Source organism: Meleagris gallopavo, chromosome 5, assembly GCF_905368555.1.
Source record: "Meleagris gallopavo chromosome 5, MGAL_WU_HG_1.1, whole genome shotgun sequence".
Classification (NCBI taxonomy): Eukaryota; Metazoa; Chordata; class Aves; order Galliformes; family Phasianidae; genus Meleagris; species Meleagris gallopavo.
Window position 1 is genome coordinate 36,624,591 of NC_139408.1, and position 27,013 is coordinate 36,651,603.

The 27,013-nt window shown below is 35.6% G+C and overlaps 1 protein-coding gene across 22 annotated transcripts in view; it reads left to right on the forward strand.

Annotated features, from left to right (window-relative positions):
- Positions 1-27,013, forward strand: part of MIPOL1 (mirror-image polydactyly 1) — a 175,516-nt gene that overhangs the window by 12,579 nt on the left and 135,924 nt on the right. For 9 of the 22 annotated variants that reach the window (XM_085225228.1, XM_085225245.1, XM_085225236.1 and 6 more), the window contains exon 2: positions 14,186-14,265. In XM_085225228.1, coding sequence (XP_085081354.1) covers positions 14,247-14,265 — 19 coding nt within the window. In that variant the 5' untranslated portion in view covers positions 14,186-14,246. Of the gene's footprint in view, positions 1-3,075; positions 3,284-4,440; positions 4,541-9,617; positions 9,738-14,185; positions 14,266-15,169; positions 15,225-27,013 lie in introns of those variants that run through there. The other 13 variants (XM_085225240.1, XM_085225244.1, XM_085225242.1 and 10 more) reach the window with 9 other exon arrangements.

Genomic DNA, 27,013 nt, shown 5'->3' on the forward strand with positions numbered 1-27,013 from the left:
TTATAGAGAAGGAAACTGCCTTGGTTACCTTTATCAGCAATAACAAAAATTTAATCTGTGTTAATTGTCCACAGCCACCAATTTCAGAATTTAACTCTGCTTTCTACTTCTTCACTGGAACTTGTGATTTATTCAAATATGTGATGATTTTTTTTCTGTCCTTTGCATACAATGCTATGTTTTCTCTCCTGATCAGATAGTTTTCTTTGTTGTAAATTATTGGAGTTTTTACATTGTATTTTGATTTGTTAAATAGCAAATATGTTCTTTTAGGAGGCTTACTCCTTTAACAGGTATTCCAAAAGACAGACTGTATATGTCTAAAATCAACTGTGCGGTTGAAACCCCAGATAAATTTGAAGCCTGAGTGCATTAAAAAAAAAATCATTAATATATCAAGATAGTGAATAGTCAGAAAATAAATTATACTTATTATTAATTTTTATTTGCATTCAAACATAGAAATATGTAGTATAGACAAAAACTGATTCTAGACGGATAAAACAATTATCCTAGTGTAAAATTGAATTTTATGTATTTTACATTTATTTATAAGATCAGATGAAATCTTGGAATTCCAGCTGAATAAAATGAAACTGATAAGTACTGTCCTTCTTAGTATGTTTTCTTCACTTGCTTTATAATGTTAGAAATTTGGATATTTTTTGTTTTCAAATCAGTGAATATATATTAACTCTCTCAATATCCTCCCATATGTTACCTGGTCCAAAATTGACATCTTTATTAAAAAGATATAAGTGTAAATCTTGTTTTGAGTTCTATTGCTGAGAATGAAACTGTCATTGTAATAACTCTGAGAAGTTAGATTGGCCCAGTTCAAGCAGCCTTGTGTGTACTGGAGATCTAGTTGATGGGATCCAAATGCTGGTTTAGGTGACAGAGCCCATGACTGAAGTATTTTTTTCTGTAATAAATCGTCTTCATTGTGTCCCAAAGAGAAACAAATTTAACTATTTTTCAGATCTGGCAGGATAGTAAAATGAATTCTAAGTCACCACAGAGAAGAATATAGTCTTGTTGATGCTTTTTTCCTGTAAGGTGACTCTGTCTTACATACCTCAGCTGTTTATGTAGGAATGACCTAAAAGAGGACGCGCTCCAAGTAACCACACTGCAATCAGTCCTTGGAAATGTAGATGGCTAACTGAAATGACTTCGTTCTCATCTTACTAAGTGGGTTGGATAGCTAACCCGAAACACTGACTGACAACATGATTTCATATGTAATGAATTGAAGCTGGTGAATCCTAGAATAATAAGAAAGTAGTCTCAAGATAATCGTCTGCCTTGCAAAAACTGTTAGACCTGCCAGGTCATTCTGTCAGGCTGGATGTTTTAAGAAGTGCTGGCTTCTAAGACATGTATTGATCTTGTTGTATAGAAACGGTCATTTTTTACATCAGTTACTTGTTAGAGACCCAGTCCACTAGTTTGTGGTACCATGAAGGTATAGAAAAATGGGACACCTATGAAAAATTCCTTTTATCATAAATAAAGGTTTTCTATTAGGTTGTAATCTGTCAAGAGACTCTTCTATTCTGGGATGTACAGTCATTGGGTGCTTAAGTTACTTTTCTGCACTAGAGCAGAAAAGTGCAGTGATATAAATATGGCTGGGAGCAAAATTTACGTTCTTGCTTTGAGAACTCAGAATTTGATGGTAGCATAAGTAAACATGGTTGTGGGGTGTAACACTTTTTCTCGCACTATACTGAAGGTGACTGCTGTGCAGCTGTACAAGGTAACTCTAATTAAAACAGTTTCCCCTTGAAATGTAATTTTGTTCTTCCTCTTCACTATCCAGTGGTAGACTAATATTTGTCTCCAGAATGTTTCTCCAGGATCTGAAGTGGAATTACAGTGTGTGAAGGTTACTAAATATTAGGCAAAAATTATAATTCTCTTCATAGTTTAAAAGTATCTTTCATATTTCAAAAACCCTCCTGGATGTAAAATTCTTTTGGCAAACATTCACTTTCTTGCACATAGCAAACTTACTAAAAATAGCATATGCTGCTATCATGTCAAGGTTCCCCTCCAGTTATTGACTGCCCAGTAGCTTGTTTCTTGCTTAGTGTACTACACACTTGACGAATTTATAAGTTAGAGAACTCATTTAGTGCTACAGATTACATTTTCTTTTCAGTAATTCAGTCATCCAGCCTGTTAGAAATTAAGGTAAAATTAAGGGAAATTAAGAATTAACTGTGCATCTGTAGTTATCCCACACGTAGCATAAATAAAGCAATGGTGGATGCGTATATATGTGTATATATGTTTGTTTGTGTGTGTGTGTGTGTATAAAAAAAAAAAGAACAAACAAATCTATAATCCATTATCATGTAATTTATCACCAATTCATCATGTGCAGGTGAGGAATCGGTTATTGTGAGAAAAAGCAAAAATTTGTTCCAGTAATTAATTTCGACTAATGTTATATCTTTGTATTTTCACAAAGGGAAATAACTGATTAGATGCTGTAGCTTTGAAGTCTTGAAGAAATTAAGAGAATATTGAACTATAATATGAAAACAATGTCAAAGTGGCATAACTTAATCAGAAAAACTATACTTTTTTATATTAAAGCTTGAACGTGTCAGGATTTGCTCTTGACAGCAAGAAGTCATGTTAAGATTTGCCTTTGACGGCAAAGAGTCAAGGAAGCATAACAATCAAGAAAAGTTGCCTTTGGTCATGAAGTGTTTAAGAACTATTTCAGAAGACTTTCCCCCATCTTTTCTCACAGTTTGGCTGTGAAATAGAAAGCTATTTAGGAGTTTTTCTAATGCTATGATAGCGCAGAAGCCATCCTAGTACTTATACCTAACCTTCCTGTCAGGTGCTCTTTCAGTGTGAAAGGCAAGTAAATCTCTGGAATCTGAAAGTATTCAGAACGTTTGAGAATATCTTGCAGAATTGTTTTATTGGAGCTGTTGACTATATTTTTCTGTCTTTTTTTTTTTTTAATCTTGTGTTTCATCTATACTTCTCTTTCTATCAGGTCCTTTTTTGGTTGTTTTTTAGTGATGCCAAGCAGTACAACTTGTCATGCCCAGAACATCTGAGAAGCAAGCCTCAGAATTTTCAGTGAAATTATGTGCATGAGAAAGCAGTCATCAAAATAAGCCTGGGTTTCAGAAATGCTGTCTAAGGATTTTGCGTCCTTTGTCTTCTAAGTGGATTTAGAGCACTTTTGCTCCGCCTAGGAATAACTGCTGTGGGGCCAAGATTGAGCTACTGTCTCAACTTTCTGGAACTGAATGTAATTTCTTCTTTTCATCTCTGATGTCAAGTTTTTAGCAATTAAAAAGTTAACACAGCTTGATGAATCAAGGAATAATGAGTGCTAGATATCTGAACTTGTGATGAAGTTGAAAGAACATTCATCTGTTGCTTTTTGAAAAAAAGAAGAGAATAATCTTACTGAAAATGGCTAAATAATTCTAGATCTGAAGTTTTTCCAGGAAGGTTTTGTTGTTTCTTTGTGTTTTTTTTTTTGTTTTTGTTTTTTGTTTTTGTTTTCTTTTTTGTTGTTTGTTTGTTTTTGTTTTGTTGTTTTTTTTTCCCAGCCATTTGTTTTCATGGAAAGAATCTGACTTTTGAGCCTCAAAAGAATTGAGCCTAAGAATTATTTTTGTCTGTTATATAACCTTCAACTTACCTGAAACTTTTTGTAATTTATAGTCTGAAAGGAATTCTTGAAGGCTTCTTCACTGTAAATTATTGTCATGTTTTTTTTTTTTCTAAATAACGTTCTTACTAACACTTTAAATATGACTTTAAATATGTAGTAAATTTTTAAAAAGTAAATCTAAGTTCTTTATTCCCTGTGCTTCATGTCGTCATAAATGATGGTGAGATTGAGGAACTCTAGTTTTTCAATGATCTAAATATTCAGATGTGTTATTTCCAAAAGTGCTGAAATATTTCATTGGCAGAAATATTTCATTGATTGAAAAAGAACAGAAATGGCAGAGTTTACATTCTATGGAGAATCTGACTGTTTTGCCTGTTTTCTAAGTTGTAATGTGCCTTTCTTTGGGAGATCTTTTTCTTTCAATTTTCTGTCATTCGTACCTTTAACATTTTAGATGGAAGCTTTAAACATTTCCTTTATACTGAGTGAAAATAACTATTTTTTTATTATTTTTAGTTGCAATAAAGTTTTGGGTGTTTTCCAATGTAGCTTTGTTAAAGATAAATATATTGTTTTCCCCAGAGTAAACAAAAATATTGCAGCAGTTTGAGAATTAAGCATGTGGTTTGAGAATTAAGCAATGTTTTAGATTGTTTTCTTAAAATTTGGCAGGGACGTCATCCCACTATCAGAAATTTCTGCGATAATGTGACTGATGTTCTAAACATCTTTGTGTTTTGCTAATACCTCTTTTTTTTTTTTTTTTTTCCCCTGCTCATCAGTTTCTTTTCTCAACTGCCTGGCACTGATTTGGAGTCCATAGAGACTCTCCCTTTAACCTTCCTTTGCTGGTGCAAGATCAGGACAAACTACCAAGTGTGTGTGAGTTTACTCCGTTTTTCTTAACTTCCATTTGAATTCTAAGCATTCTCAATGGACTTCACTTCCTGACCTGTTGCACCTATCTCCCATTCTCATGGAGTTTTGGCTCACCTCAGACTATTTCTGAATATGTAGCTTGCTCTTTTAAATGCTACTGGACTTCAGCATCCTTTGATACTCCATTAAGTCTCAGGGAAGCATCTGGCTTAAGTTATTAAAAACACTAGCTTGCCAGCTGTAACTAAATAAGCAATAACACTCAATAGGTCATGTGCTGTATCTTACACATTAAATATGTTTTTAAACACACAGTCAATGCATAGTCACTAGAAGAGCTTCAAATGATGTCGACGGAGTATAACAAATTTTGAAGTGTGTTCTTTCATAGAATGGTTGGAAGGGATACTACAGACAATCTAGTTCCATGGGCAGGGACACCTAAAACTAAATCATGTTGTTCGAAGTCCCATTCAATCTGGCTTTGAATGTTTCCAGGAGGATGGAGCATCTACAACTTCTTTGGGCAAGCTTTTCAGTGCCTCGCTACCTCGCTGTAGATAATTTATTCCTTTTATTTAATCTAAATATCTTTTAATTTAGAGCCATTACTCCTTGTCCTATCACTGCAATTCCTGACAAAGTCTCTTCCCATCTTTCTTGTAGGCTCCTTCTAGGTACTGGAAGGCCCCTAGAAATCTCCCTGGAGCCTTCTCCAGGATGAATAACCCCAATTCCCTCAGTTATTCTTCATGAGAGGTGCTCAAGCCCACTGATCATTCTCATGGCCATCCTCTGGACCCACTCTAAAAGATCTGTGTCCTTATGCTGGGGGCACTAGAACTAAATACGCTACTCATGTGGGGTCTTATGAGAGCAGGATATAGATAGAGAATCACCTCATTTGGTTGCCTGCTGTTGATGTAGCCCAGGATAGTTGCTTTCTGACTGCAAGAGCACGTTGCTGGCTCGTGCTGAGCTCATCAACCAGCACCACCAAGTCCTTTTCAGGGCTGACATCAATACACTCATCACCCAGCTTATATTCGTGTTTTTGCCTTGACCCAACAACAGCCTGTTGCACTTGGCCTTGTTAAACTTCATGAGGCTTGTATGTGCCCACCTCTCAAGCCTGTCACATTCCATCTAGGTGGCAATTTTTCCCCCCAGTGTGTCCACTCTGCCACTCAGCTTGGAGTCATCCACAAATATGTTGAGTGTACACTCAATCCCACTGTCCATGTTGCTGACAAAGATGTTCAATTATACAGATCCCTGTACAGACATATCCCTCAGGGACACTTCTCATCACTGGTCTTGAGCTTCTCACTTAACTACAATTAGTAGCTCAGTAGTAATAAATGAAGTCACTGTACTGGATCTAGTTAATAGATTTAAAAAGAAATGAAGAGGCACTGTGTGTTTTTGAGCTGCAGGCAGAAGTATGTTTATGTTCACATCTGGGCAACTGTTTCAGTAATCTTAATACTGTGCAAGCACAGTTTAGGGAGCAATTATGCTCTTAGTTAAGGGACAGCTTTCTCATCATATATTCATTTGAAAAAATGACAGCTTAATTCTCTTAAAGAACAAAACCAGGTTATCTGTAGTGAGTGGTGTTTTATTTCTCTGCTCGTTTTAGTTTGTGAGATTTCAGGTGCTGTGATTCTCATCAACTTGAGTGCACGCTTTTGAATTTGAGTGTGTAGATAATTTGGGATATATCCAGTGCGCTTATTATTTTGGCTTGTGACAGTAGTGGAGGTGTATTTGTGTTCTCATATTGGTCCAAACAGTCTGACGTAAGTAACTGGTGCAGCTGTATGTCTGAGACGACTGCAGGCCTCGCTCAGTACTGGAACTTGAAGGGTTGGCGCATTTCTAGCAGGCCTTTACATGTTTAGCTAATGACAGTTCTTGATCAGACTCCAATATCTACACTATTTTGTAGCCTTTATGCTTTAGCTTTTTAATGCGTTTGCTGTCAGAAAAAAATTGAAGGTACTTTGAGAAATGTGAGTTCGCTGGATAAACTGAGAGTTTCTTCAGTTTTGTTTGTTGCCTCCCATCCTTTTCAAAGACCCTGCTGAAAATTCCTTCGTTCTGTAAAGTCAGCTCAATAATTAAATTGGATGCTTTGGGCAGAAGGAATGTCATTTCTGTTTGATGTTACTACTAGTAGTGGTTTACATTTATGGCACGCAGAGTTACCAACTTTCATTTTTTACACCCTCATAATAGTCTTATTTTATTTTTGCTTTTATGGTGTAATGTAGGCTAGTAAATTGCTTCTGTGTTAAATCATGACTAGGAATTTGGAAATTTTGAGGTATTGAATATATTGTGCAATTAATTTTGCAAATAGCAAGTATGAACTGTATCTTCAAATGTTTCTCAGATTATTTCCATAGCTAGTTTTGGAACTGCTTTAGTTGCAGTGGCTTTTTCTTAAGCAACTTCTTTCTTGGGGGATGTAAAAGGCTGGGGATTTGTGAGGTTTGAGCTTTCAGAAAGTCAGTTGAAATACCTATATAACAGTGGTCCAATTTTAGTTTATTGAAGGTTAGTGTATAAGTTAGAATTCTAAATTAAGCCTAATACTATGTTGTCCAGTCTTGTAAGAAACTGGAAAAAATGTGGTGCTCTAGACAAGTAATGCTCAAAATGCTATGCTGATGCTGGTGTTTTATTGTTATCTTCTTATTGGCTTTCTGCCTTTTTCTCTTCATGCCAGACAAAGAGCCTCAGACTAGACACATAACTTAAGTATTGTCTCAAAAGTGACAAAAAGAGTAGAGACAAACTTTGACAAGATCTTGCACAGTTTACTTTAAATTTTAAAAAGGTGTCGTAGGGGAAAAAGGAAAAGACGTATTGTTAAGGAAAAGACAAAAGCTAGGGAAAAAAAAAGAAAAAAAAAAAAGACAGTTAAATACTGGAGAAGAGGACAGAACAGACAGATAATTACCAAATAAAATACAAAGTTGGTATTTCAGTTGTTAATGGGGGAGAGAATATAATAGGGTTGAAAAGATACGGGGATGTTGGCTATTAGTGATTTAATGTGCACATGAAACACTTTCTGTTATGTGTAAAGAGAAAATCGAACTAAGAGCAGAAATTAAGGAGGAAAAAATATAGAAAAAGACAAGTCCTTTATTCAAATAAGTTTAAGTAGGTAAAAACTTCTCTAAAACAGCTGAAAATTGCAACAACTCTTGCCTTTATCAGAAGCACAACATTGAGAACAAGTGCTCTGTGATTTAGTATGTGACTTAATTAAAACATCAGATACAAAGTCTTCAGAGAAAATGAGAAGGAGTTGCTAGAGCAGTAGAATAAAAAATATCTGTGCCCCAGTTCTTCATAGTTTTCTGATTTACACAACTTACTTGGAATTTAATGCAAGTGTCTCATCTCTTTTTGGACCAAGAATTATGAGGGGAGAAAAGTTAGGGATTATTATATGATTCTTTCCTCTAGAACAGTGTTTTTATCAAGCTTCCAAATAATGCAATTACTTCTGTAAGTAAAAATCTTGAAGACCTTGTGGCAGTAATGCAATTCTATGTTTGAAGTACTGCTTAAGCTGCATTCATCCACTTAGAGGTTTAATACACCTGCATTTGTCTTATATTTCCTTAAAAAAAACTATAATATTTTGCTTGAAATATTTATATTTAAAAGCAAGTAGGAGTAATAAAATATAATTCAGAAGGCAACATTGTTGTCAAATTTCTGTAGTAGGTTGTATTTCATGGTTACTGAGTGTCTAAAATTGTTTTTATTCTTTGAAAAATATTTGAACTGGCTATTTCAGTTATTCTTTGAGTAATAATTTTCTAACTGTCCCAAAGAAATTTTAATTAATGTTGCATTGCATTAGATTTCTGATTATATATAAAGTTTTGCATGGTAGTGAAAAAATGTGATTTTATTTTTTTTTTATTTATTTATTTTTGTGGAGGAGTGTATCAGTATGTCAAAACTTGGCAAGCTCCTAAAGCTAAAGAAAACAGTCTGTTCCTTTGCAAAGTTCTTCTAGAAGGCAGTTTTGTTTCTTATGTGGTATACCCTCTTAAATTAAGTTTGTTGGCTCAGCTTGGCCTGAGGCAAAACGTTTCAGGATATTTTAGGAGATCCTGGTAATCTAATTAATCTTACAATAATAATACAAAAAGGTATTCTTTATTTCCTTGTCCATGAAGTATGTGGTGTCACCTCTCCTTAATAGCTCCGTCCCCACGCTGTCAGTGGCAACTCTCAGCTGCATCACTAAGCAGGACAATGACTGGCATGGTGCCATTCCGAAGGGCAGTGGGATCTGGTGTCTTGTTCTGCCAGCAGTGGATAGAGTAGCCATCCTTTGTGACAAATGCTCCCAAGGATTTTTCATTAGGAGGTGAATTCCATTGTCACCACCAAGCACTTGTTTCCTGTTGCAGGAGCAAAGGCCGTGATCAAAACACCTGTTAAGGCAAGTAGAAGGAACGTGGGCTTTACAACCGTCACGATTTCCAATAGAAGGGCCTCAGCAACTGTTTGGTTTCTAGGAAGGGTAGTTGCTCCAGATCTGAGCAGCTGAATGGAGGATTTTTCTGGGGTTGCAGTAGCCTGGCAGTGATCTCAGTGTCTAGAGAGGTCAGGTTACCGAAAGTTTGAGATTTTGTGTGGTGTTCACTTGTGTTGTCTGTATGCTGCAGAAGCTCTTTCCTCTGAAAGCGGGATTACCTCCACAGCTGTAATAAAGACCACTCAGAACAGCAAAAGTAAAACATGTATGCTTCAAACTTTGTAGATTTGTTGTTTTTCTATACCTCTTGTTTTTAATTTCTGCTAAGTGTTTTTGATGATGAGTATTGGAATACTCTCCCTCTAAATAAGTCATTTTGTTTAGCTTTTTTTTCTTGTAAAATCCATTCACATTGCAATATAATGAAAGTTGAAATATTTTGATTACCATCTTTTCAGAAAATATCCCTGAATGAATGAGGAACTAGTAATTCTAGCACTAGTATATTAAAAAAAAAAAAGTAAAGACAGTGAAGTTAGCTTAGTTTTCCTTGTTTGTTTCTCATAGATGTGAATTCAAACACATAAGTATGAAAAGAAGTTGGCAGTTTGCAAGTGTGATTGCTTGACCCTTGTTGGATCATGTTATCGTTTCCTTTGAGTTTCAATTCAACATTCTTTAGAAAAGGTTGGTTTTGCTCAAGTATATCTTTGTTACAAGTTAATGTTGTTTTTCACTGGGCACCTACACTAAATGAGAATGTTCATCTATTTCATATGCATGCTTATGTAATTAGGCATGTACTGATTTCTTTCTCTTCGGAAAATATTTCTGCAAATTAGCACTCCAATATGAAGAGTTAAGGTGATATCATCTGTTGTTTAAGATAAAGATAGACATTATTATTTTATATTAGATGCTTAATCCTTTGTTCTGAGAAGTGTTGATGTTTTCATTAGACTTAAAATGTGTTGCATGTTTATTGAAAGCCTGAAATCTCAATATGTGAACCTATCAATTCTAATTATTTGACTCATTAGAACATGAGAGTTGTTTTTTTTTTTTTGCCTAAGGGTACACGAATGTACTACTGAATCTGGTTTTTAAGTTTTTTTCCGCTTTAATGTCTGAATCCAAATTCATAAAGAGTTGGAAAAATGAGATGTCTGAGCTATAGGATTCACAGGGATTTTATATGAAGCCTATTTAATCAGGATAACACTGCTATTAATATTCATAAAGTCAGCTGGAACACAAATGACGGACTATGGAGCCTAAAATTTTTTACTTGTGAATTTATTAAAAGCAGCTTAAAAAATTAATGGAATTTAAGTAAAGTTGACGAAAATGAAAATCTTATGTTAGCAGAAAAAATCTTTATTAGAACTTTCTCTAAGACCATCTTGCATTGATATCTTTGACAGATTTCATTGGCACTTAAAGAAGAAAGATGCATGAATGGTCATTTAAAAGGATTTAAACACATTGGCACATTAATTTTTACATGAATAATAAGTAGTTTCCAAAAGCAATTAACTTACAGTGTACAAGATTTGAATAGAAAAATAGGACTGTGACACAAAAGGGCAAAGCAAATGTGCTGTACATTTTAAACTTTTAATAATATGGCTTCTTAAACTGATTTATTTCATTTCCACCGTAGGTAAAGTAGCAGTGATGATATTTGTGTTCAGCTTTGGTTTCTTTTGAAATACACAGTGAAACAAAGACATATTTTGATGCTGAAGTGCTACTGGTACAGAATTTCAGGCCTTAACATTGATCATACCTTTTTGAAGAAAGCTTTTTTACCTTTTTTGTTGTTGTTGTTGGTTGTTTGTGTTTGTGGAAAATGGATACTGACCACAGCGTATGATTTTTCTCACGTGCTGCTGTGTGCTGTGCTAGAAAAGCATTTGTAATTTCTGGAGGGGACAAAATAGGTAGATCTAGGATTTCTTCTATTTAGTGGGAAGATATTGGTTAATTTATATTCATATATGTAAATAGTTTTGTACTTAATTATTTAGAGTGAGTTTTACTTGATCTGTGCTTGTTATATTCAACAGATAAGTACCTTAGATTTCTTTGCTTGATGAAGGAGTAGTCTTAACTAGCACAGATTGAACTGAAGGAAGTTAGTATTTAAAATTAACTCTAGATTTGGGGTTACAGTTTCATTTTGTATTTTCCATTTTGTTTGGGTTCACAATATAGTTTATTTTAACCTCCACCTTTAATTTCTTTTTATTAGTAGATAGATCATTAATATTGTATTCAAATGAAAGTGAAGAAAAGCCTGAAAATAAGTGTATTTTATTTATTTTATTTAATGATGATAATTTTTGCTGAGAAAACCTTCACAGTTGTAGCCAGCTGCTGACTGTTGTTGACTTGAAGTTTAACACTGAAAAATAAAAGGCTCCACTGAGGGAGACCTGGGAGCAGCCTTTCAGCATCTAACAGGGCACTCACTATGGGATAGAAGGGGACAGACTCTTTAGTGGGGTCTGTTGAGACAGGGCAGGGGGAAATGGTTTCAAACTATCTGAGGGGAGATTTAGAATGGACATAAGGTAAAAGGTTTTTTTGTGATAGGGGTTGTGAGGCACTGAAACAGGTTGCCCAGAGGTGGAAGCCCCATCCCTGGAGACATTCACGCTCAGGCTGGAAGAGGCTCTGGGTATCTTCATTGAGCTGTTTGTGTCCCTGTTCATTGCAGGGATTTGGATTGGATGGCCTTTAAGCATCTCTTCCAACTCAAACAATTCTAGGATTCAATAATGTTTTCTAAGTTTGGGTTCTAAAGATACCTGACCTTTGAAATATGCTCTGTAAAGCTTTATCTTGAATGATACAGAGTGTTGTGTATAAGTTAGATACGCGTTGGAGTGTCTGTATATGTGTTCAGAACAACCACTTTACTTTGCATATGGAAGATTTGTTCTTACATTTACCATCAATTTCTTTCTAATAGGGAAATTATACTGAGAACCATAGAGAGTGGCAAAAGGTCTTTGTTTCTCTTTAATCAAAAGGTTACATTAGTATGGTATCAAAAACATTTTTATTTTCTCTGACTTAAAAACAATTCATTCCTATTAGTTAGCAGAACATATTTCTGCTATTGAAGACTGAATATCTTAAAGTCTCCTGACTTCTTTCTCCAATATGCATTTTATATGCTCCATAATTTCCAGGAGAGGGCAGCATTTTCCTACATCAGGTCCTTGAAAGAACATGCCCTGCTCAGACTGTCAATGTTTCTTGTAATTACTCCCAGTATATTTGTTGCTTGCTTATGAATTAACTTGCATTTATGGAACTAAATCATTCCAATCATTTAATTACACCTGAGGAGCTGAACTATAATTGCTTGCTTCCAACTAGGATCTGATATGGCTTGAGCAGTATTAATTTGGTGTTTACTTTTCTGAGTGCTAAAAGCATTAAAATGATTGTGCAATGGGATTACATTTTACTAATTGCTGGCATTCATTAGCTGGGTAAATGGCGAGGAAGAATGACTGTATATTGTGGAGGGATAAAATTATGGTTTTAAATAGTATATTACTAGGCACATTAAGGCCCTAAGACATGTTTTAAAATACTCCAGAGGTTATTAAATACCGTATTTTCTTCATGTCTTGCTATATGACTATCTTATTAAAATACTGCAATTATTATGAGCCTTTTTGTGCAATATGTCAGGAAATGGCTTCATTGACAGAAACCTACTGCTTGATATTAATAACCTTCTAAATTTTAAGCTAATCCAAAAGTAAATGAGGAACTTAGGAAAAGATTGACAACTCCAAATCAACACAGTTATACAGAATTGAAAAAGAAGTGTACAGCTTCATTTGAGGAACTTCTGTAAGGAGCTTAGAGTTATGCAATTTAGAGTGAAGTCGTCATTTTTTGTTAGGACTTAAGCACATCAAATCAACACTTTCTTATTTGTTATTAATTATAAATAGACACAATATGAGCTAGATATGTGTTTCTGGAATAAGTGTTAGTCTTGAATCATAAGTGTTTGCAGAAGTATTATACTTTTTTAAATTATCTGAAAGATAAAATGAAAACATCTATTTATCTTTTGTGTATAATCTAAAAAAAAATCAATTTCTTCTCCTGCTGTATTTGTAAAAATGTATGTCCTGGTAAAACTCGCCTGAATTTTCAGATGTTTTCTTAATTCTGTTGTTGTTGTTTTAATTATTACATTTATCGCCACAATAACAACTCTGAGTATTTTCATGATCAAGTCACTGCTTCGTCAAGTAATGTGTTCTATCTTGTAATAAATTTAAGAAAAAAATTCATGAGAAGACATACAAAATAAGCATAATGATGCAGTAAAAGATGAAAAATTATTCTTTGTATAATACATTCTAAAGGAGATGCTTGAGCAAATAATAAAATTGTTACTATATTAATAAGATTATTAATTTACTAATTTATTTATACTTTCATGAAATATGTAATATAATTTGATTTTTATCCTATAAGAGAACATATATTTTAACATTAAAAATGTTAAGTAGTAGGTCTAACTTTATATTGACGAGCTTATTTTTGAGTGATTAGGATTGTCTTTTGCAATGATATTATTAACTGTATAGTCTGAAGCAATATGTAACCCATAGTAGGATGGGTTAAATTATTTAGCTGTTGTTGAAAGTCTGCAAATTCAGAGGTGCAGTGGTCAAGGACTACTTCACCTCTGTTTTATCCAGGAAATTCAAACAGGTGAAAGAATTGAAGCACATTCTGCCATCTGTACTAAGTGCCAAAATCTCATTGCCTCAAGTGCGGTTTGTGCTGTTGCTCAGTAGCATGTCCTTCCAAGACCAGACTCTAGAACAAGAAGAGAAACATAAATTCTGCCATGAAGGCATTGATACAGTAGAAAACTGAAGCAAATTAATAGAAAAAATAGATAAGCGAAAAAAAATATATTGTACTGAGAAAAATAAATTCTCACTTTGAGAGTACGTGGACTTTATTGTGCTATTATAAATATCCTAAAATCATTTGTCTTGTAAATTTTATGTCAAATGAAAGCAAAGCATAGGTGTGTTATAACGTATTGTTTCAAGTTTATTTATCTAGAGTTTGCTTTATTTTAGCTCTGAAATGTTGGAGGAAAAACTGGAGCTAGTGCCAGATCAAACAACTTGAGAAGAACAAATGGAGAACTTGTCAAAAGGTAAGGACTTCTAAGATATTAATAAGGAACCTCAGGTGTTTTACCAGTGCTAGGCAGTGACTGGAATGTATTTGTTCTTGCCGATACATAGCTGACTTTGGAAGTAAAGAAAAAAAGGAAAGAAAAAAATACACCGCCTCTTAAAAGTATTTGGGTTAACAGGAGAGCAACTCCAAATATGATTCTTCCCAGACTTCTGTATATGTACATGCAAAGTAACAAATGTTGTTTATCGGCTTAACTTTATTTTATGAGTTATTGAAACTACTTTATTAAAATTCTGAGAAGTATAATTTTAATTCTTAGCCTGTATATTGTACTTACTAAAAATGTGGGGAAGTAAACAACAAGCATGAAGGCGATCTTAAACTTTCTTGTCTGTTCACACCTGGCTAGAGTACAGTTAAGACATCCACTAATATTTAGTAGTTTCTTACTACTACCTCAACCACATATAGGCAGTAATGAGATTGAGAGGGCTTTGGTTTGCTTGGAAGGAAGAATCTTCACCACTTCCGTGGTTCATAGAGTTTTAAACTTCATCAGGACAGAAGGATATTTTTGTATTTGGATGACAACGGTGTTGCTCTCAGATATTTTTTCTATGCTTTGTGAGAGAAAGTTTTAAAAAAGCTGAGTTTGAGAGTATGCTACATGACTGACTTTGCAGAAGTGTCAGAAAGTGACCTTATCTAGATAACAATACAAAGACTGAAGAAAGCAAACACACAGGAAGCACACATTCAGTACGTCATAGAAGGGTGGATTTTTTCCAGGAAATGGCTTTATGTAGATTGAAAAAATATGGAACAGGTATGTTGACATCAAAGATGCCTCCTGTATGGGAGACAGATAGTAGTTTGTGTATTTCTTTTTTGGAATTTTATTGTATGCTTTCTTTCAGAAGCCATGAGGAGAGTCTGATGTTTGGAAGAGAGTAGAAACACTTCTTCTTGGAGGTTATGCATTTCTTAGTATTTATAGGAATTCCTATCTAAGTTGTGTATGACAAACTACTTGTAGACCCAATTTAATCATGGTATTTTGGGCTATTACTGAGATAACTTAAAAATATTTTAGAATCAAGTACACTGAAAACAGAAATAGTCATGGTCTACTAACTTAATGGAGAACTGTATTCTGAGAATTTATGCTTTCAGTGTGTTATGGCTTAGTCAGATTTAGTATTTTTAGACCTTTAGGGGTCAGCATACCCTAAGAATGGTTCAAAAGGTTAACTTTTCCAAAGTAGGCTGCAAATGAATACTATAAACTGATTGTCTGGGAAATATTTTCTATCCCTTTGCAAGAAATGCTGTTCTGCAGCTTTTAGGTACTTTAAAAACTGAATATTTGCTGAGTTTCACATGCATTATTTTTCTGATGCCTTAAATTAATATTTTGTGCTGTTAAAAAAGCTACCACTTACATATTTGTGAATCTAATAGTATTTTTCATATGGTCATAGAAAAACTGGAAAGAAAAATGAATACCCTCTTATCTCTCTCTTTTTGTATCAATCATACATACATAATGTCTTTGTAGTCTTAGGGAAGTTTAAAAAAACGAGCAGCTTTAAGTTTTCTGTTTAAACGTCTAAAGTTGAATTGTGTACCGTTCTGTAGTCTACTTTCTTTATCTGTGACATCTTTCATTTTTGCAGCGGGTACTGTATTGCATCTGGCTGTTCCTACCTTGTAACTTGCAAGTTCAAAAGCTCTTTTTGGAAAAAAACTAACAATATTCATTTTCAATAACATACTGAATAAATTGAGATTAAATTTAGCTGGCTTGATGAAAATGCAGTTAAACAATGGGAGTTATCTTTTTTAAATGCTAGGTAATAAGATGTGGTAGGTTTGTGGTGGCTATGTGGGTTAATATGTAGCCTGTTAACAGGTGTTAGAAAATATTTGAAAAATAAAGTCGATGTTTAATATATCTGAAGTGTTTGAAAGTTGATAATTTGTTTTTAGCATTCTGAATTGTTTAGGTCAATAAGTCCAAGGTTTATTATTTTGAGTTTTTATCTGATTAAATGTACTGTTTATTACCAAAGGACTCAGTTTTTAAAAGGATAGTGACTATTCTCATTTCTAATAATACTTGAGGGAATGTATTAGGGAGTTAGCAGCAGGCCAGTAAAGATTCTGTAATTTCCAAAGGAAAAATATTCAGAATAGAAACTATAAAGCCTAGGACCATAGTCTATTATAAAAATAAACTTATATTAGCTTTTATTGTAGTAGCTGCATCACTTAATATTATAGGGCTGTAGATGCACTCTGCACCTGGATTGCATTGTTACTTCTTCAGAGTTTACATGCATGAAAAAACATGCAGAAACATTAATAACGTGAAAACATAAAAGGATTCTTTCTGTCCTTAGATAAATATTCATGACCTGATATGCGAATTTTACAAAAGAGTTATAATGATAGTGAAGCAGTAAGTGTTGAAATACTGGAAATTTTGTTTCATTTGACTCATGACTACATTCACACCTGTACTGGATTTGAAGGAGTGAAGGTATACTTGTTTTTCACTGCTGTAGTGTTTTACTTGGGTCATATTTCTGAGTGAACATGTTTTTTAAGGACAAAGCAGAAATTAGGGTGAAGCCTTAGAATACAGAATACTGTTTGGTCTGTTTTGACAACAACTTTACAATTTTGCTGACTCTAGATTAAAATGCATTGTGTATTATTAGTTAAAATTCATAAGATGTTTGTTTTTAATGGGAAAGTGGTTGACTTCTTTTAAAAGATAGATGTTATATTTTTCAAGCAGGGGAATAATGCACATTTCTAAATCGCTACTTAAAGCATCTACAGAAATATGTGTCAGTGAACCAGTTTCACCCTTAAGAATTTGTTGTCAGCTCTAAGTTATGGTAAATATGGACACTTTCACTGTAGCTTCTTCTCCTGCACAAGAATGTTTGCATGACTCATAAAAATACTTTAAAATTGCCTGCCTGGAAACTCCAGTTCAGAGGAGATTCCAGTATGAAAGACATGTGGAAATGTAGATTGGAATGGGATTGCAGAATCAGATGGTGCACAGAAGTCTGAAAAATGTTGTATCAGGTGGTGAGCTGTTGCTTTCTAGTTTTGCTTCATCCAGGAGAAAGAGAGGAGAACAGCTATGCAAACCTAATGAACAAATTATCTGTATATAGAACTGCTCAGACACAAGTGCATGCCACAAGCTTATTTGTAGACAGTAGTTTCCTTTGCGTTGTGTGTTTGTGCATTCATTTGTTTGCATGAGTGTGTGCTGTTTTCTGTTAAGAATCTGGTCATAGCTTTCCTTGTATTGTCATGGTCATGATGTGTATGTGTCTGTATTGTTTAAAAAAATACTTCTACATTCTGCTGCGTAATGAATAATATTTCACGGAATAAAAACTCACTAGAATATTTTGTGCGTTTATTTACTGCTATGTATAAATGCTCTTCATCATCAGCCATTACTTGTGTGTTCATGGTAATTGAGGCGGTGACAGTCATATGTATAGGCTGAGTAGTCTATCATTTTTTTTCTAGAAATGAAATTTCTGCCCCTCACCATGTATTTGTACATTGTCATTAAGAAAATTTTTCAAGCTGTGCAGTTTTGTTTTTTTTTTTTGGGGGGGGGGGGGGGAGGAAGGGGAGGAGAGTGGTATGGCTTTATAATAATTACAAGAATTTGTCTGGAATTACTGTTGTGTGACTTTAACACCAACCCACCAAGATGAAGGGGTAAAGGAAGCTTTAAAAGTGCTGAGATGTTGAAAGATTTTACTCATTTTTTGTCTGATGATATAACTAGGTCAGAAAGCAATTGGTGGTAGAGGAGTTGCTTCCTCTTTCTCCAGAATACCTCAGCTACAGCTTCAGGTTAATTAGAGTAAATCTGAAGTTTTTCTTCCAAGGCTGCAGTAGAAGCAGAATAAACAACAATTGTCATATTGAAGTCTGTTTCTTCTTTCACATGCCTCAAGATGAGATATTGTGAGTTTGTTCTTCCTTTCCTTCCCTATTTTTAGCAACAAGGAATGCTGCTTACCTTGAAAAGGAGGAAGATCTGAATGCTGCATATGTATTTATGCAGAGGAATCCACATGATACACACAGAGGCAGTATTCTCTTCAACGTGTGACTCAGTTTGTGTCTTGCATAGGTGCATTACTTTCAGCCTCAAAATTGCTGCATGCTAGCTGCCCATTTTAAAGTGGTAAGAATGGTGGCAGGTTTCTCTGCAGAGTATTGGATGTGAAGATCTGCTGCTGTCTAATCTTTCCTATAAATGTAATCCCTCTTTCATCTATATAAATTCTCATGTTTCCTTTTCTTACCCCTTTCTTCTCTTATACATTTTGACTGGTTAAATATAGCACATTTGTACAGGCTGAGTGGAGAAAGACTTGTCATAAGAAGCACAAATAAGTCTTCATTATCTGCCTGACTCATTTAAGTGTTGTGATATGATTTTGTTAAAAAACTGAAAATATGTAGTGCCTGATCTGCACCAAGTCCTGCAAGCACTACAGATGGGGAGAGACCTTGAAGTATTGCACTTTGAATCTCCTTAGTGTTTAATATTTGAGTGCAGCTAACTTCAGAATGTCTTGAAATGTGCTTCAGGAAGGAGCAGCAGTTATTCCACAGTGATTGGTATGTGGTACATCAGCAGGACCTTTAGAAGACTTGGCAAAAATGCAGAAATTTGGTTATTTTCTTCTTTAGACACTTTTGCTGCTAGTACTTTATTAACTAGAATGATGTTTAAGTTCAGCAGGAAGGTGTAACAAAGAATTTTATTTAATAAATAAGCATACCCTGGATCTCTAGAGTGCATTGGAGATTCACTTCTGAGAGTTCACGTGTGTTTTTAGTAGAGGTATGCAGGTATCAGGGTGTGTGGGTGAGGTGTCTTCCTGTCAGTTCACACTGTGACCTTTCTTTTACGTTGGACATTTAAAGTTGCAGTATTTATTTTTTTTAATAATTGTAAGGCTGTAGTTTTCTGGGACGTAACTTGGAACACGAAATTCAGCAAAGCCTTAGTTGTTTGTGTGTGGTAGGGGAGGTTGACTACGTTTGGATAAGAGAATTTCCACTATAATTAATGGCCATCAGGAAACAAGACCCTGCCTAGATAAAAAGGAGTTCTGGATCATTAAGATTTAGATAATGAAAGAGGCTATATGTGAGAAGCAATTGTCTGGGATCACAATAGCAAAAGAAAAATGGGATAGAAGAGTTTACTTTGTTTTCAGCTGTTTTAGAAAATATAAACACAGCATGCTTAGTAAAACTCTAGCACACACTATGTTTGGAAATTATGTAATAACTCCATATAGGCTGTAATGATATCCTGAAACCCTGTATTTAAACTAACCTGAATTACAATGAGAGATAAACAGAATATTTACCCATCCCTTATGAGCTGCTGCTGATATGTAAATTTATTCTTCTACTTTGCACAAATATACTTTTGAGCTACTGCTTAAACACTTCAAGGTCCTTAGCCAAACAGTTTTAATGATGCCTCCAATATTATGAAAGTGTGACATTTGATGAATGCCTTGTATAGTTGTGATATCGGGGAAAGTGTAAACAAAAAGCGCACATCAAGTCATCGTGCAACACCTAGATAATTTATAATTTTACTGTTTATATCCATCTTGACATTTTTTATCTGCCAAAGGCAGGTTTCATTTGGAATCTTAATCTGAGATTTATTTGGTGGATCTGGAAATCATAGCTAGAGTTCCCACAGGAAATGGTCCATCTACCAACAGATTAAATGGCAGTCCTGCAGTTGTTAAGGGAGCTCTGCATTTAACACACATGCATACTCATTCAGTCAGCACTGTGGAGAAAAATTAAAGTAGTAACCCAGGTTTAGGAACAATGTAGCTAAAAAGTCCCGTATTTGCTGAATGACAAAGGGTTATATAGCAGCATTTCATTTTATTATTCGTGCTTGAATTTCTTGTTTGCTTTGTTGAGTCTGCTGACGAATACTAATAAATGCCTGCAACAATCCAGACGAGAGATGCCTGGCAACAAAGCTATGCGGTGGACCTCCCTGATCTTCTCCAGTTCACAACCTGACCTTTTGAAAAATTGGCTGGGCTAAGCTGCAGAATTTGGGTGTAATGGTTATTGTTAACTCCAGCTTTAGGATTTATTAATTTGTGTGATCAAGACTTACCTATACTTCAAAGTTTCAAAAGACCAAACACAATCATCCATCCATTAGAACTAACATTGTGTTGCTGTGAATCCACTTAGTATCTGTTTAAAGATTCTGCTGTTTTGATGCATTCAGAGTATAAAAATGCTTTTTTCAAGTATGAGACCAATCCAGTGAAAATCTGGTGTCTTCTCAGAGACTACTGTTTTAAAATAAGTGTGTTAATGAATTGCAAACGGAGAGTGGAATGCTGAAGGAAATGTGTGATATTTGCACATTAATAAGTGCATCACGAGTTAACAGCAGTGACTACCGAAATAATGGTTGGTCACTTATTTTAAAGACTTGGAAGCATTTTTCTACCTTTTCTAATGGTACTTTCTTCAATTGCTGCTTAGATGCAAAATAGGAGAGCAAAAGACTTGAGAGACGGACAAGGGAAACATCATTACAAAAATAATCAGTCTTCAGAGAATTGTAAAACTAGCCTTTGCCAGAATAACTCCAGTTGTTCTTAATCTCCTCCTCAATTTGTTTTTTTTTATGAAGGATGTTGCCAGTGTTCCATGCAAGTACAGGTGAATAAAGAAGCACTCAAAGTAACACAGGTGTCACCCTCTGCTTAAGTTGCTAACACAGAATTAATTCAGTGTTCTCTTAGATTCCTTTAGGGAATTAAAAATGAATCATTAAACTTCTGACTTTTGTCTGTATTTTAGCTAACAGTAAGGTATTTTCAAGCCTCTTTTTTTTTGGTATGTATTTATGTTACGGGATATACAGCAAGTTTTAATTCTAAATACAGCTTAAGTTATTTTTACCTCATTTGCAGAGAACTCTTTCAATAAAATTCTAATACATTGAAATATTTGATTGGGATTTTGGACTTAATAAGTACAAACCATAACCAGTGATCATTCATTAGAGTTTTACTGTTTTATTAATCTGAATTCTAAAAAGATTAACAGTGTTAATTATTCACGTTTTCTGTATTAAAACTATAGTCAATATAAAAAGAAAAATGGTTTCATTTCTTCTGCCTTCTACTGAAATTATAAGAAGTTTACAAGAAGTTTCTATATATGTACACAGCATATCAGTCTTCTAATGTAGAAATACTGTAGTCTGTCATGTGAATTAAGGTCATCATAAAGGAATATGGAAGATTATTTAAAATTCCTCTTAATCTTTTGGTTCTGTAAATGTTATCATTAATAGGTAAAAATGATATATTTTTCTTGGAATTCATTTGAAGTGAGTTGCTTTTTGCAGTTATTCAAGTTGCATTAGGCCTCTCTGATGGAACGAAAAGAATTCAGTTTCTCCGAGGAGAATGGAGCAAGGGCCACCAGTGAGGTAATAGCCTCCATGATACAACACAAACTTCTGCAGTTTTATTTCCACCATGACTTTTGTGTGCTTCAGTCTTGCTCATACTATCACGGTACTTATGTATCCTTTCTAAAATATCTTGAGAAAATGTTGCTTTCAAGATTTATTTGAAATGAACCTCTGTCACTTGTTTCTTACAGTAAGATCACATACTCTATCTCAGTAAGAGTTGCCTCATCCTTTTCACTTGATGATTGTTGGGGCACTGAACATACAATGCATCTTTGTGGCTATTTCCTCTTCATAAGAGCCAATGCCTTGGCACTTCTTTATGTGTTTTCTTTATGTGTATTCTTTACTTTGGCTACGCAGAGCACTGAGAAATTAAAAGGAGTTAGATTTATATTACAAAACTATTCAGAGCTCAGCCTTGATGTTATCAGGTTTCCTGTGACTGCCATTCTCTCTTGCTGCGCAAGTGATTTCGTGAGATCTTTGAGTCCTACTGAATAACTGTCTTAAATGTTGTCCAGTTTTTTTTGAATGGTAAGAAGTGTGTCATGAAACATCAGTGATTTATTTGTAATTGAAATTACTGGTTCTCAGTGAACTGCATGATACTGAAGGGGACTAAGTAACTATATCTTAAGTATATCTGTAGTAAACCCAAAGGTGAGTAAAGCTACACTTGTTTGTTTTAGTTATGGCTTTTTGTTTTGTTTTGTTTTCAAGAAAATGTGTCTTGAGCTTAAACTTTTTGTACGGAGCTTTTGTAATTGTTTTCCAGAAACAGGAATTACCTCCTTCTTGAAAATAAGAACTGTATCTTTTCTTGGGAATACAAGCTCACAGATTTTGGAAAAAGTAAAATTGTGAGAGAAAGTTAAAAATAATATAACGCTGTTTGAGATATGCATGTTAATTATACATGCTGTGTTTGTGTTAACAATAGAAATGAAAAAGGAAAGGACAGACGCTCTGAAAGTGCACAAATCCTAACCCAACTCTTATTTTTTCCACTTATGCCAAGCAATAGGATCAGATTTCTTCCACCAACCTCAATTTCTTTTCTTGCATATCTATACCTATAAAATCCCTCAGTTTTGTGTTTCTCACTCATTTTCAGGATTTATGCCTCTTATTCATTCAGTATGAGGTGAATTGTTAAGTTATCTGAGCCTTTCACAAGTGTTTGGTAGAAGTTGCAGTGGTTAACGTGAATGAACATTTGTCTTTGTCAGAAAGACTTAGTTGTCATTTTCAGCTCATGAATGAATATTCAGGCATAGTACTAACTTGATTACCATAGCTGGGAAAGTTGGAATCATAGAATGTTCATAGAATCACCAAGGTTAGAAAAGACCTTTAAGATCATCCAGTCCAACCATTCACCTGTCACCAATATTTTGCACTAAACCATGTCCTCAGTACAACATCTAAATGTTTCTCGAACACTTCCAGGGACAGTGACTCCACTACCTCCCTGGGCCACCTGTTCTAGTGCCTACCCACTCTCTTGAATAATTATTTCCTAATGTACAACCTGAATCTTTCCTGGTGCAACCTAAGGCCATTCCCTCTCGTCCTGTCACTAGTTACATGGGAGAAGAGGCCGATTCCCACCTCACCACAATCGCTTTTCAGGTAGTTGTAGAGAGCAATACAGTCTCTCCTGAGTCTCCTCTTCTAGAGACTAAACAATTCCAGGTTCCTTGGCCACTCTTCATAAGGCTTGTGCTCCAGTTGCCTCACCAGCTTTGTTGACTTTTCTGAGCACCTTTTCCTGTAGTGAGGGTCCCAAAACTGTACACAGTACTCGAGGTGTGGCCTCACCAGTGCCAAGAGGAGAGGATGATCCCTGTTGACAACACTATTTCTGATATAGGATACCACAATGGCCTTCTTGCTGGCACATTGCTTGCTCATGTTCAACTGAGCATCAATCAATACCCCAGGTCTGTTTCTCTACATGGTCTTCCATCCACTCTGCCCTAATCCTTTAGTGTTGTCTGGGTTTGCTGTGGCCTAAGTGCATAGCTTGGCATTTGGACTTGAACTTCATCCCACTGACCTCAGCCCAGCTATCCAGCCTGTCCAGATCCCTCTGTAGGGACTTCCTACCCTGGCAGATCGACACTTTCTCCCAACTTGGTGTCATCTGAAAACTTACTGAAGGTGCACTCAATCCCCTCATCAGGTCATCAGTAAAAATATTGAATAGGACAGCTCCCAGTACCAATCTCTGGGGAATGCCATTCATGGTTGGTCACCAGCTGGGTATGACCACTGCCACACTCTGGGCCCGGCCATCCAGCCAGTTATTTACCCAGCAGAGAGCATATCTGCCCAAGCTATGGGCTGCCAGCTTTTCCATGAGAATACTATGGGAAACAGTATCAAACTGTCAATGGTTTACTGGTGGATTTGACCTGGTTCCATGACTAATAGGGTGGGTGGACCCACAGACTCATGCCCCAGGAAAGAGGTGGGGAAAAAGGAGTACATGTGTCCTTATTAGTTTGTTAAGAAATGGATTTTGGAGGGATTTAGTCATTAAAGTTGTAGTCAGTTCTTCATGTACGGCAACATGTTTTGTTCTGTGTCTTTTTTTCCCTGAAATGTGTATGGTTGTTCTCTTCCTTCTCTATTTTACTTCTCCTTCTATTCTGTCTCTTACTCCCATTCTTTTACGGGTTCATTCATGCAGTCTTTTGCAGGCAGAGAAGAACATGCTTTATCTGTGCTACAGACTGACTTAAAACAAGTACTTGAAAGCTGTAGGTAACTATTGTTACATTTGAAGCTGGTCTGGGACTTCTGGTGTCCTCATCATCCTCTGCAGGGTGGATTGTAGCCAAGCGTAGATTCTACAGTACTGTGTGCTGTTCTAGGTTTGTTGTTGTTGCTGCTGTTTTTTCCTTTTGTTCCTCAGAGACCCCTCTGCAAATCTCAGAGGTGATCAGAGCAGTTTGGATAATGGGGTGCTAAAAGTCGCAGACAGAAAAGGCTCCAGCTTTGCTGGATGGTGGAATGGTGAATGCATCTCACCAGCTGTGCATAAAAGAGGCTGCTGCCTCCTTGGCCTTGAAGGCAAAACTCTGTTTTCTGTGCACTTGCATCTTCAATGCTTCTTTTTGTATTATCAGTTTCCATATTACAGGATTCTCTGATGCTCTTCCACCTCTGTTACTTCCAGTCCCCCCTTTCTGAGAAAAAGCTCTGAGAAATTGTGGCTGCCTTCCAATTGCTTTAGGTTTCATATTTTTACTTTGACTTTTTAACCACTTCTTGCTTACCAACGTTGAATTCTGTTCTACCTTTACTATTTCAAGCTGTGGCGACATTATCTTCTCCCTGCTTCCCCTATAATCAATTCCCAGCTTTATTTCTAGTGTCTTTATATTTCTTCTTCCTAACATTTGCCTTTCTTTCCCTTAATGTGAATGAGCTATTCATTCAAGATAAATACATAAAACAGAAGATCAGCTGTTCTGCTTCTCCCTATAGTGAAATATTAATCTGAGCTACTGAACTTGTTCTATTCTATATGGAAAATAAGTTGTTTAGTGTACTCAAGAACCAGAATCAATGGTGGTGATACCACTTAATGAAAACTACACCCTTTTTTCCAAAGATTTCAAGGCTGTTGTATGCTTTCACTGATGTTCTTTGTGCAGCCTGATTATTGCAAATGCTACTTACTCCCCAGTGTGTCTCTGCAGCATTGGTAATTAGTGCATAATACAATTTGCAGGAGGCATGAAGAAAAGCACTGAAGTGCATTGATTAACGTTGCTGCTTGGTTTAAGGGGAAGACAAGAATCTACCAAGTACCAAGGCCTAAATTACTTGGGGTGGGGACAGTGTCACAGACTAAATGTAGAAGTGTTTTTAGAAATAAAAACTTCACTGTTCTTATTGATCTGACAATGTTCAAAATGCCTTCCTCAAAGCATTCTATTGACAAATTCAGCAAATTGACAAAAGAAAATAACAAAACAATTAAAGCTTTATTGAAACAAGTGAAAAAACTTTTAATGCCTTTGAGCAGAGTGCTTCTGATTCTGAGTAGAGAAGGCTGCTGTCTTGTTTCTCTTTTACAGTGCTAACAGGGGGAAAGATAGTTCCACTGTATTTCATCTAATATTTCCAGGAATGCCACTTACAGGTTTGCTGTATGGTGCTCAGTCTTACCCATGCACTTGAAGGAATTGAATCTGGATGAAAGGTGTGTAGCAAATATAAATTGCTTAAAGAAGCAACATTAGCAGTAATAGATGTCAAAACAGGTGTAGTCCCAGGCTAAATTATTTTCTTGTTTCCATAAGGTTTCGTTTACTAATGAAAGGACACATGAAGTATCCCAATCTTCAGTTTGGCCCATGATTTAATCAGGGGTTAATCTGCAGATATTTACCTCCTCCTGCAGATAAGAAGCAGCAGCCTTATGTTCGCAGGCCATGGTCCTCATAGGGGACTTCAATGATGCTGGTAATCCGCTGGAAGGTCAACACAGCAGGACACAGTGTAGAAGATTTCTAGAGTCCTTTGTTGACAACTGCCGAAGAAAGTGATTGCTGAGACAGCAAGGGAGGGTGCTTTGTTGGATCCAGTACTTAGAAACAAGGAAGTACTGGCTGGAGATATCAGAGTGGGAGACAGCGTTGGCTGCAGTTGTTATGAAATGGTAGAGTTTCTGGATCCTGAGAGGAGGGTGAAGGGCAGAAGCAGAACCTTAGCCTTGGGCTTCAGGAGAGTAGATATTCGTATAGGATTCAGTCCTGGAGTGATGAAGTATTCAAGATTTGCCTACTCCAAGCTAAAAAATGGTCTATCCTGACAAGCAGGAAATCCAGCAAAGGCAGCCAAATACCTTTTGCTCCTGACTGAACTCAGGCATAAAATGAATGCATAAAAGATGTGGAATGCAGAATATTCTCTGTGCAAGGATGGGGTTTGGAAAGCCAAAGCCCATCTGGAATTCAATCTTAAAACAGACGAGAAGAGAAGCAAAAAATTATTCTACGGATATATAAAATGTAAAAGGAGCAGTGTAGAAATGTTGCCCCATGCTTAAATGCAGCAGAGGCTGTGGTGAGAAAGGAGTATGTTACTCAATGTCTTCACCTCAGTCTTTACTGATAAGATCTGCCTTTGGGAATCCCACCCACCTGAGACTAGCACAGCCTGCAACAGGGATGACAGCCTTGGTGAAAATGTTGATGTC